General features: G+C 36.2%; 1 protein-coding gene across 1 annotated transcript in view; it reads left to right on the top strand.

Moving 5' to 3' along the window:
* THSD7B (thrombospondin type 1 domain containing 7B) overlaps positions 1-13,110 on the top strand; it is a 466,316-nt gene that overhangs the window by 215,285 nt on the left and 237,921 nt on the right. Inside the window, 1 exon segment of the mRNA XM_032209475.1 lies at positions 9,615-9,809. Within this exon segment, the coding sequence (XP_032065366.1) occupies positions 9,615-9,809 (195 nt within the window).

Below are 13,110 nucleotides of genomic sequence, written 5' to 3'. Positions count from 1 at the left end.
TGCCAAAAGGACCTAAACCTGGTTCAATGACTGTGGGATTACTGAGCCAGCAAACTTGCCTGACCTGAACCCCATAGAGAACCTATGGGGCATTGCCAAGAGAAAGATGAGAGACATAAGACTGAACAATGCAGAAGAGCTGAAGGCCGCTATTGAAGCATCCTGGTCTTCCATAACACCTCAGCAGTACCACAGGCTGATAGCTTCCATGCCACGCTGCATTGAAGCAGTAATTGCTGCAAAAGGGGCCCAAACCAAGTACTGAGTACATTTGCATGCTTATATTTTTCAGAGGTCCGATATTGTTCTATGTACAATCCTTGTTTTATTGACTGTGTGTAATATTCTAATTTTCTGAGATGGTGGATTTGGGGTATTCATGAGCTATACACCATAATCATCACAATTATGACAAATCATGGCTTGAACTATCTTGCTTTGCATGTAATGAGTCTTATCTCATATATTAGTTTCACCTTTTATGTTGCATTACTGAAATAAATGAACTTTTGCACGATATTCTAATTTTTTAAGTTTCACCTGTAGACATAGTTCCAGCATCACATGAATAGGTTGGCATCTTTTCAGACTCTCATTTTAGTACATTTTCCAACTGACGGCAGCTGTAAGCAGCTACATATATCCATGTAAAATTCAGGCTAACCATTTTATTATATTTCTGCTGTAATACAGGACTACTTGACTTACCTTGGAACAGATAGGTATGGTTCAATGGAGCTTAGAGGAGGCCACTCCTGAATCTCTTGTGGCTTCACTATGATTCAAGTTTAATTCCCAGTTTGGTTCCTCCTTGTCTGGCTAGGTGATTCCGAACCTGTCCTCTGATTTTCAGCAGTGCTTCTCCCAATTGATTATTGGCATTATTCATTCTAATCATGTTAATGGGTAAACCTGATATCTGCAGATAAAACCCAAAGGTTACTCCACTAGAACAACTAGCTGCTCTGTAACCCTTATTTGAAGTCTATTGCTCTAGGATTTTTATAGAACAGTGATATTGTCTAGTCTACTTTTGTCAAATGATATCACCTCAGCACTAGCAGTAGGGATCAATTTTATTTATTAAGGCTCTGCATCCTTCTTGGGGCCATCCATACACCATTGTCAGTTACATTTGTTATTCTCCATATAATGCACAAAGATAACAAAAAGTACAAACAGAATGGCTTATACTTATGGTGGTCTGAGTTGTCACTTGTGCACCAATTCATCGAGGTTTCTTGCCCCCTTCTTGCTCGATCCTTTCTTCCTCACATTTGGCATGTGCTAGCAGACAAGAACTGAATCAATGTAGTAAACTAATCCTGGATCAACAGGTGAAAAAAATAAAAGGCTTTAAAGGTAAAGGTAAAGGTTCCCCTCACACATATGTGCTAGTTGTTCCTGGCTCTAGGGGGCGGTTCTCATCTCCGTTTCAAAACTGAAGAGCCAGCACTGTCCAAAAATATCCCTGTGGTCATGTGAACGGCATGACTAAACACCGAAAGCGCACGGAGCACTGTTACCTTCCCACCAAGGTGGTCCCTATTTTTCTACTTGCATTTTTACATGCTTTCGAACTGCTAGGTTGGCAGAAGCTGGGACAAGTAATGGGAGCCCACTCTGTTATGTGACACTAGGGATTCGAACCGCTGAACTGCCGACCTTTCTGATCAACAAGCTCAGCCTCTTAGCCACTGAGCCACTACGTAAAGGCTTTAGAGTTCCATTGATATTATCAGGAAACCCTATTGGTTCAATTCTATTTATGTAATTATTTGATAAATTTCGATTTCCACCACGAGCTCCAGATAGTATTCAGTCCTCATTTTCGCATTGCAACAATCCTGTGAAATAGCTTGGGCTGAAAGATAGTGACTGAAGTCTTGAAAGGAGGGATATGGATCTCTTCCAGCACCTTAATTGCTACATCACACAAGCTTAATGAGCATAGCCTTAACGTCAATGTAATTCTATCTCTTGCACTCATCCAGTGTTGCTGAAATAACAATTGATGCCAGGGTTATTAATAGTATGACTTTCTAAAGAAGCCAAGTCTTTCTATGTATAGTTGAACATTCTTCAGTTTCCATGTGACCTAAAACTCTGATAATGTCCCAGTGGCTCTCACAGGGCTGAATTGTAGGATTCATGAGATACTTTCTAGAGTTTGTTCAGTTCTCTCATTAACATTTATTTCTCTCCTCACGCCTATCCTTACCCCTGTCTTCATACTGCATGAATGACTCTTGAATCCTAGCACATTTAGGAAAAATAATTCTCAGTGAACAATGGTAGACATGCCTAGAATTGTGGGATTTATATGGAAACCATACAAAAATGTTTCACAGACTGTCTGAAATATTACAGTATGTTTTATTACCTTGTTTTGTTACATCTTCATAATATTCAGATAAAAAAAGTTGTGTTATCTGTACATTGGCATCAACTACTAAGGTGCAGAGTAGGAAGAATTTAAAAAAAGATGAATTGTAATTGTGAAAGCAGAACAAGAATAATTAAATGGAACTGTAAAGGATAAAGGGATTTTACACATATTTTTTTCCTCCCAGGATTTTCATATAAGATTTGATTTTGCAATGGACTGAAGTCTAGTAGTGCAGGATAAAAATAACACATTTCCACCCAGTTTACAGGGAAATAGTGGAGGATTTTAACCTGTTCAAAGTTTCAGAAAGAATGGGAAAGACAGTTTAGTTGCAGGAGATTTAGGAAAGATTTCTCCCTGTTATATTGTATAGTCATACCCCATTTATTAATTTAAGAAAATTACAAGATAACTGCAAAGTGATACTGGCCCCAAATTGAATAGCTACCATAGAAAACATTAAAAATTGAGGAGAAAGAACTCAGGAGTTAAACTGCCAGATCAGCCATTAAAAAAAAATCTATCAAAAGTGAGCCCAAGAGGAGGGAAATAAAGAGAAAAGTCCCTGTGGCTATCAGGATTATGATGTATAAAGAGAATCATTGAGCAAAACCTGACAGAGAAAAATGAGAGAATTAGAGAAAGAAAAAGCAACTGAGCAAAGAACAAAGTTCCCCAAACTCTAGTAAGAGCCTACTTTGCATTCAGCTGACGGAAGACTCTTTTAAACCACACTGACTTCCATCATTAAAGTTAAGAAGGCTAAAGCATCATCTCCGGTTAGTCTCTGGAACAGGAAGGGAAGTCCTGGGAGTGGATGGAAAGGCCATTGAGAGCCACTTTGATCTAGTGATTAAGTCACGGGTGTCAAACCTGAGGTGTCATGTTGCCATCCCGTGATGTTTCACAATTTTTTTTTCCTTCACAGAGCTGGTGGGGTATGGCCTGCGTGTGACACATTTGGCCCATGGACCACTGATTTGACACCCCTGGATTAAGGGATCAGGCTAGAAAGCAGAAGAATGTGAGTTCTAGTCCCAACTTAACTATGAAAGCCAGCTGGCTGACCTTGGGCTAGTCACTCTCTCTTAGCCGAACTCACCTCACAGGATAGTTGGGGGAAAATAGAAGGAAGAATATGTGCTGGATATTTTTTCCAGCTTGAGTTATTTGTAAAAAGAATGAATGAATGAATGATGTTCTGCATTCCATTCCGATTTCTACTAGACACAATCCCATGAATAGATCTACTTCTCTTATAAAATTCTTTGTGTTCCTTGCCATCAGTTAACCTTACATTACAAATTACATGATGTTCTGCACTGTGTGAAACAACAAAGCCATTCTGACATTTCTTTAAATTCATGTTGTTTCCTTTCTTATGTTGTTCAGCTGTTTCCCCGAACCATGTCCGCAAACTCTGAAATGTTCATGTTATTTTCCATTTTCCCTTTGTTAAACATTACTTCTTTGCTTGTTTTTCTCTCTGGGTGACATTTATAATTCTTTTCATTATTTTATTTGCTCCCCTCCCCTAACTTCCTTTCCTCTTTCAATTTCTAAAATAGTGATGGGTTATTTCCCACCCTGATGCTTACGCTGACAAACTGACAACATGGCTTGTTGGATTTATGTTAACTGCAATCAGCATTCAAATAGCAATGTCTGTGTGATGTAGGCTTTTCAGTTGGCAAGGCAATGACATGAAACTAGAATTGCTACGATTTGATTTGGTGTCTCAGAATGGGGAAAAAAGTCAAAGACAACATTGTTAAGAGCTGAATACATTACGAACGATTATATCAAATCAATCCTTTCCTCCTAAATTGTATTATTATTGTTACCTAGTATTTAAATGCAACAGTTCCTTTGGCTAATTAGATGTCTGAGAGTAGATTTTTCCCCATTAAGACAATTTATCCTGAAAGATTTAAAATTGCTATTAGTAAGCAGGCAAATGGTAACTTTGATTTCCTTCTGTCTCCATTCCTGAATTTACTACCATCTTCTGACATCTTTGTTATAGTGAAGCAGTTACTCAATGTTTATTGGTATTGTTTCCCAAGATTTAAATGAGATATAAAGTTTTGTAGCAAGCATAGTATTTTAATGACGGTTTCATTATTTTACAAGGAGAACAAGAATAGATACAAGAAGTAATATTGATGGACAGCATGCCATTAAATAAACAAAACTATTGCTTGAGTCATTTGTGTGCAAATCAAGATCTTTTTTAGTGCTTGGTTGCAAAATTATATACAGTCCAACATTGCTTGGAACAGTTTAACAACAATAACAACAAAATAATGTGATGTATTATAACATTACATTATCGTAAAACTTGTAATTATGAAGTAATTCTCTGCAACTCTTCTTCAGAATTTCCATTCTTATTATTAATTTTAGGAAGGAAGGTAGACTAGTGATCATGTGAGCATATGGCTATTGCAGGTAATTCTCAATTATGGTATGTTTGCAATTGATTCCCAAATTTTTGGTGCCACATGAGACAATTGTTCAGTGACTTTTGCCTCATGTTATGCCCTTTCTTGCCACAGTTGTTAAGTGAGTCACTGCAACTGTTAACATGGTTGTTAAGTGAATCTGGTGTCCCCATTGACTTTGCTTGTCAGAAGGTCACAAAATATGATCACATGACCTTGGGGCACTGCAACCATCATAAATACATGCCAGTTGCCAATTGTCCAAATTTTGATCATGAGACTGTGAGGATGTTGAAAAGATTATAAGTGTGAAAAACAGCCATAAGTCATTTATTTCAGTGCTGTTGTAACTTCAAACAGTCATTAAACAAATGATTGTAAGTTGAGGACTACCTGTAATTAATTATTGAATGCAATAACTGTTAGGATGCTGGATTTTAATCAATCTCTTTCTTCAAGCTCTAGTTTGCTCTAAACATCTTTCTCATGTGCTGGGATTTTTTATTTTTATTTTTAGTATAGAATGGAAAGAAATTTATATAGCTTACATTTAAAGGTAAAATTGGTTCCTTCTTTCATGAGTGTCAATTCTCAAGATGAAAGCCAAGATCTTAACAGAATATAGCTGATGACCAAAGAGTCATCTATCTAACAGAAAGAAGAGTAACAGTATGGTGGCCCAGCCTTTGGTACTGAAGACTTGTTAAGGCCATTACATTAATGTGGATGTGCCAATCAATTTCACAGAAAGCCAGAGTCCCAAAGGTGCTTTTCCAAAAGGCAACTGGACTTTCTTTGGTTTTCCTTGAAGATGTTTCGCTTCTCATCCAGGAAGTTTATTCAAAAGCCTTTTCACTTCACGTCTTTGATGAGAAGCAAAACATCTTCAAGGAAAACCAAAGAAAGTCCAGTTGCTTTTTGAAAAAGCATCTTTGGGACAACCATGGAGAACCAAGGATCTCCATAGACAGCTAGAGTCAAATAATTTGTTTCACCATCTGCAATTTATTATTTTGAGGAAAGTCAAAGAAATCAGAAATACTTCTTTGGCAGTTGCTGTAGATCAGAGATGGTATTCAGCAGGTTCTGACCAGTTCTGGAGAACTGGTAGTGGAAATTTTGAGTAGTTCGGAGAACCAGTAAATACCACCACTGACTGGCCCCGCCCCCATTTATTATCTGCCTCCCAAGTCCCAGCTGATCGGGAGGGAATAGGGATTTTGCAGTAACCTTCCCCTGGAGTGGGGAGGGAATGGAGATTTTACAGTATCCTTCCCTTGCCACACCCACCAAGCCACTTTCACAAAGCCACACTGTTGCAGCAAATTGAGGTTTGTAATCTACTTACGAAAGATCAGGACTTGAGACCACGAAGGAAGAGAAACAGGTTTATTGGATGCATCGAGTTCAGCGTGTTCACACACCAAAATCTGAACTGAACTGAGCTCTGCCCAGGATCCTACTTTTATGCCGTGTTCCACACGGTACATTCTCAAGTCATTTCCATACACGAGACAAGCATGACATTTGAAAAAGGGAAGTTCATTTGGACTGTTACAGCAAAGTACATAGGAGAAATATTAAAAAAAAAAAAGAGAAGTTCCTATTTCGTCTTAAGCTGTCAGCAGCTTTTACCTCTGTTCTATCTCTCACCCACGTCTGGCTTCCTGTGCCCCCACTTTACAGGGTCTTGCCACACTGTTCAGCCCTATTTGTAATACTTATGAGGAAGTTGGGGAGAAGGTTCACTCCAGCTAAAAGTCAACTTTGGGACTCCAGGGCACTAGAATGAAAAGCCAAACTAAAATGAATTTATAAGGTCCATTCTATTAAGACTACCTAACCTGGCCAGCTACTGGTGGGTTTACCTGTGCAACTCATGTTGCATCAACACCACACCCACAAAGCCATCCACAGAACCAATATTTTAAAAAGTTGAATCTCACCACTGCTATAGATAGCTTGTAACCAGTGTGTTTTAGATAAATGGATTGTTTTGTTTTCTATCACTTTTGTCCAGTGTGAGAATAAAGTCAGCTTTTTATAAGGCATAAAAATTGGTGGCAACATGATAGGATGAAACTGCAGTGAACTCCTCTCTGGCATTCTAGTTTCCTTGACTGTTTTACATTTCTCATATACTGGCATTTTGAATAAAAGATTTGTATAATTCATTTGTCAAACCGTCCAGTGTTATCCTTATGAAATTATTTTACAATATTGCTTTTTCAAGTTGTGCTGAAGCAGGTGATATTCAGCACTTGTTACGTATCCTATTTTTCACCTGCATAAATATTTTCTTGCGATCACCTGAAACCCATGATCAGGTTAGTTCTTCTTTTCTTCAGTAATTCTATTCCTTGTTTTAGAGGTTATAGCAACAGTACCATTATTACTACAAGCTAGAATTTTTACTTCTGTCCGTATGGAATAGAAGAAACATAAAATGTAAATCATTTGAATTGTAGCTGTGAAAGTTGGGAGATGGACATGTATTCTGTGTTTTCTTTGAAAAAGAAATGTAACAAATAAGACTGATTTTTTATTTAATATATACCAAATTTAGAAACTGCCTATTTCATTCCCAGAGCAAATATGTGATATACATGTTTTAAATAGAAATGGTGAAATGATATTTATTTACTTATATGCTAATTTACAAGTTGGCTCTTGTCCTGTAAACTATCAAAAACTCCCAGGCTTAAAATAACTTTAAAGGGTCCTTTATAACTCTTTCATGCCTCTAGTTTTTAGAATCTAGTAACAACTGCCATCCAGGCAGATTCTCAAAATCCTTGCAAGAGCTATAATATCAGAATGATATATGGAGACAAGCACATATAATTGGTGCATGGTTTAATTCTTCTTCTCCTGCCCTCCCTCCATCTTTTAGCACATCTGCTGTCAGTTAGATGTGAATTTCCAGAGTGGGGTTGTTGCAATAGGCCATTCTCAGAGAATGACTTAATGACAGGTTGTAGGTACAGCAAGTGAATCTTGCCAAATGGATCATGAAAAGAGATTGATGTTCATTCATGATGAGAAGCCTTGTTGGAGGACATTTATTTTGACATTTATTTCATCATTCTTATTTTGATGTTTATGTCATCATTCAGCACACTAGACTAAATATACAGTGATCATGAAAGTTAATTTTCGTCATGTTGAATCACACACAGAGAGAGAGAGAGAGGGAGGGAGTAAGGGAGGGATGGAGAGAAGGAAGGAGGGGATGGCGAGGAGGGGAGAGGAAAGGAGGGAGGGAGGGAGAGGGAGAGAGAGAGATTCAGCCAGCCGGCCATCTATCCATCCCTCCGCCCATCCATCCATCCATCCATCCATCCATTTTGACATTATTGCTTGCTCAATTCTCAATTCTCTTTATTATTACCCATAATATGCTTGAAAAGTTTTATTTGGATTTCAGGGTCTATGAAGCTGCCCTCATTTAGAAATATAAATGTAGAAATTACTGATTCACATTTGACAGCTGCTTCCACTGGCAACATGTGTGCCTTTTTGCAAAGAGAAAGAAATATAGATCTCTTCTCACTACATTATCATCATAAACCAAATAGCATTTTCTCTCTTTCAATTGCATTTCCTAGTTTTATTGCTATCTCCTCTTCGTATTTAAATTACTTGCCTCTATTGGGTCAATCTTGGGTTCCTTAAATATAACAAAAGCAGAAGTCCTGAGGGAGGAAGGAAGTTATTCAGAGTGAAAATGTCCGTAAGGGGATACAGATTTCATGTTTAAAGAGCTCAAACTGGGGAATTGTTCAGAGTTGATATCCATAACTCAGTCCAGTTTTCTGTGTCTTATCTGTGTCCACATCTTCATGTTCTTCTATTTTTGAGTGCCCCAAAAGGCCAGGATCAACTAAACATATGTACTTCCCTTATCTTTCCAAGATAGCACATAAATTTCTCTTGTGTTGCTTCATGATCAGAATTATTAAGTATTTGGTTCAGCTTCTCAGTGGACATAATTTCCTCAAAATTTTCTTCACATCAAGTGTATATTGAACTTTTACTGAAGAATACACTAAGGAAAATCTTTGCCATGTTTTTAAAGCTTGGAGTTGACAACTAGAGGTTGTTCTTGTTTTTTTGTATGAACAACCCTAATATATCCAACTTCAATGATGGACTTTTGGGATTTTAATAGTCTCATTTAGAACATTAGCTATCTAACTGCTTCAATGTAGTTGTTTAATTGTACACTGCTTTAAGATTCTAGGAAGTCTGAAAACGAACTAATAGATGTTTTGAATTTGACCTTTTTGAATATGACTTGTAGGAGATGTCAAAAATATGGTTTTGCATGTTGTAAATGTGACTACTGACAAGTCAAGGCAGTTGAAATATGTCTTTTTTATTTTGCAAAGATACCCACACATGCCAATATTTCAATAAGGTCAGACCCTAGTGTTTTGCAGTTATCTTGTAATACTTTGTAATATATTGTTAGATGGTAATTTCTATTATTTTGTATTACTATGCCTCCAAGGGCTGATAATAATTGGAAATTAATAATAAGGTGATGCCATTCCTGAACTCTAAGAAAGTTTCAGCAGTTGGCCCAAAGAAAGTGGTGATGATTGAATCCCTATAAAGTAAGAGGATGTACATTGCGCACACCTGGCATTTGTCAACACAAAGCAAAAGATGTGTGAACTGATGAACATTTGTTCCTATCTTACTCTTCATCGTGGTACTAATGATCTTTTTCTGGATCAAGGCACTTATTATTTTATGTTGGCGTCTTTCTTTTATAGGTGAGGATGTAGCTGATGATTTTTGTGCTGATTCTCCATCGCCTTCCAAAACAACAACTTGTGAAGTACCCTGTGGAATGGATTGTGTTGTGACGGAGTGGTTGCAATGGTCACCTTGTTCTCATTCCTGTTCCAATAAAAATTCAGAGGGCAGGCAAAGCAGAACAAGATCTGTACTGGCATTACCAGGAGAAGGTAATCAATGGTTTTTTTAGCTTATTTGTTTCCAAATAGAATTCCTGGGAATCTTTGCCTATCAGAAGACACTAGATATGCTAAAGTTTCATTCCAATGATTTCCAAACACGTAGATCACAGTCTTCAGATCATCACTGACTTGAGAAAATGTATTTCTCGTTAGGATGCTATGGAAGCTAATATATGAAGTGAATAAAATTATAGAAACCTTTTTTGATAGAGTTAAGTTTTCAATGTAGTGTTACATCTAATTTTTTTAAAAATATGATCATAGTGCAGTTTGTTTCTCATTCTAAAGCCTTTTACTGTTTTATATTAGGGACTGCCATATTTGTCAGAAACCACAATCAATAATCGTTATGAACACGGATGGCTAGAATTATCAGATATAATTTTTTAAAAAGTAAAATCATTTGTGTATGTTTGTGGAGAGAGAGCGGGGGGGAAGAATAGCATTCAGGGGACTTGACTTTTCAAGGTTGTGTTCTGTTTCATATTCCAATTCAATGCCTTCCCAAGTGAATTATTAGAATAGTTTTAGTAACAGTTACTATTAACTTGCAACTTGGGGAAAAATAAACTTACAAAGTTATATACAAATATCTACTAATTCATTATGACATTAAATTGCAGATGACAACTTTGAAATCATGATATAATGAAGTTTTTAATACATCCAAATATTCCATGTATGTATTTGTTAGATTTTTTTTTATCCTATTACTTTTTATAACTAGCTCAAGGCAGCAAACATATACCCTATTTCTTCCTCCTCCTTTGGTATATATGTATGTATGTATGTATGTATGTATGTATGTATGTATGTATGTATATATATATATATATATATATATATATATATATATATATATATATACATACATACATACATACATACATACATACATACATACATACATATATATATATATATATATATATACACATACATACATATAGATGCACACACACACACACACAAACACATACACAGAGTGACACACACACACACACACATAGGCAATGTGTGTTCCCGGTAATGATAAGAACAACACATTCCCAAATCCAGGAAAGTGGAAAATTAATCTGGATAGTTTCATGTTAACATGAAGTGTATTTTCCTGCGTATCCCTAAATTCTGCTTAATTTTACCCAGTTAATGGATCTCAGAGAAACTAAGCTAAGGTGCTACAATTTATTCTTCTGTTTTTTTATTTATAAAATAAGTTAACTGTGTTTAAAATTTACAGGAGTTAATTAAAACAGAAGATGTGACATTTCTGTTACTCACGGAATTGATCCATGAGAAGAATATTGTACAACACATAAAAATAAATAAGAAAATGGGGTTCTAAAAAACAATCTACTTACATACTGTATATTAATATATGCAAATGTAATATATTTACATATATTAAATCATCCTATTTGTAAGGTCCTTATGAGCACATTTTAAAAGCCTGAATGAATGCGCAAGTGGAATAATTTGTACTGAATATGTTGAATATCATTTTTTAAATAAAGTAACTAAAATTAATGAAATTATCATACATTTCTTGTTCAGTGAATCAATGTATGCATAGCAGTAGGCAAGAACCAATGGTTAATTTAATCATGCTATTAATTTAGGGTCATTGACTCTTAGCACCCATATATGATCTGTCTTTAGCTTGACCTTTGGCTCTCTCAATGCTTCATTCACTCCTGTCATAATTAAGTCCATCCATCTTGCTGCTAATCATCCTCTTCTGTTTACTTCAACTTTTTTGACAGTATGGATTCTTCAAAGGAGTTGGGTCAGGATATAGTGTGCATAAAGTGCAATAGTTTATGCCTGATCATTTGTATCATAAGTAAAAATTCTGAATTGAATTGTTCTATGCTCCATTTGTTTATTTCCTTGACTATCCATCATCTCAAGCATTATATAATGTTAAGCAGAGGCAATCACCATGTGTAGTTACTGTCTGTAGTCCAAAGACAATTTAATCTGTAAAGGTGGCATAGGAGATGTCAGAGTTGGATGTCTCTTAAACAATTGTAAATATAGTAACTATATTTTTTTTTCTCACATAACAATAAAACAACATTATTACATAATTCCTGTGGAATAAAGGTTCATCAGCTGTATAAAAATAGAAAAATAGAAACAATAGATATAGGAAGGTGTCCACTGTATATCACAGATAACCTCATTTACATATAAAAGGCAGAATGGAGTGACTTGGGCTAGCATGTTTAAGTCCTCCTTCCTGGATGTGGGTAGATGATCCCAAATTTGAATTCATCCCCCAGGCTGCTTATTGCACCCCAGTTATCCTGGCTTCAGTTATCATGGCTTCACAATAGCGCCTCCATTCCATAGGCGATCTGCTGCAGAGCTAGTGGTTGTCCTGAAAAAATGGAAGAAGACTACAACTCCAGACCAGTCCATACAATGTGGAGGAGATTTAATGTGAAGCAATCAAGGATGGCTGGTTATAGTTGGCCTATGAAACTGTCAACTTTGGCTAGTCCTTGGGTCGGTGCTTGTTCCAGTTTCCACAGAAACATCTTTGGTTTTTCCTTTCGAAAGAAGCAGGTCAACTGATCAGACAGAAAGGGGGAAATGCTGACATTGATTAGAACATCAGATAAAGAAACAGACACCAAGTATGCCTAAAATTACTTTTATTAACTTTGATGATTGTTAAATAATCTTGTAAATTTAAATTCATCTATCTAAATTTTAAGCATCAGTTTTCTTTAGCCCAAGCTAATTTTTAGACACAATCTGCATATTCATTTTAGTTTCTCACATTTAATGCATAAAAGGAAAATATTACCCTGTTTCCCTGAAAATAAGACCTCCCCGGATAATAAACCCAATCAGGCTTTTGAGTGCATGCGCTAAAACAACCCCTCCCAAAAAAATAAGCTCTCCCCAAAAATATTGCAACACAGCAGCAGCCATGAGGTGATCATGCTCGTTGCCTCCTGCACCTCAAAAATAATAAGACCTCCCTGAAAATAAAGCCAGGTGCTTATTTCGAGGGTCAAAAGAAAATAAGACCCTGTCTTATTTTTGTGGAAACACAGTAGAAAAATACAAATATTTTCATATTTTCCTGAAGTGTAATGATAATGATGATGCATTTCTTTCTGAGGTTTATTTTCCCTTCAGTCTTATTTAATAGCTTTTGTTACAGCGATGTTATGGTTAAATTTGATTATTATCTGGAGTAGAATATCAATGTTTAAGAATAGTTTAGTTTTATAGTAATTAGTGGCCAATCTCCATTTAGACCCGTGATGGTGAT

This window comes from Thamnophis elegans, chromosome 1, assembly GCF_009769535.1.
Source record: "Thamnophis elegans isolate rThaEle1 chromosome 1, rThaEle1.pri, whole genome shotgun sequence".
In the NCBI taxonomy this organism is placed as follows: domain Eukaryota; kingdom Metazoa; phylum Chordata; class Lepidosauria; order Squamata; family Colubridae; genus Thamnophis; species Thamnophis elegans.
This window is presented reverse-complemented; position numbering and strand designations above follow the sequence as displayed.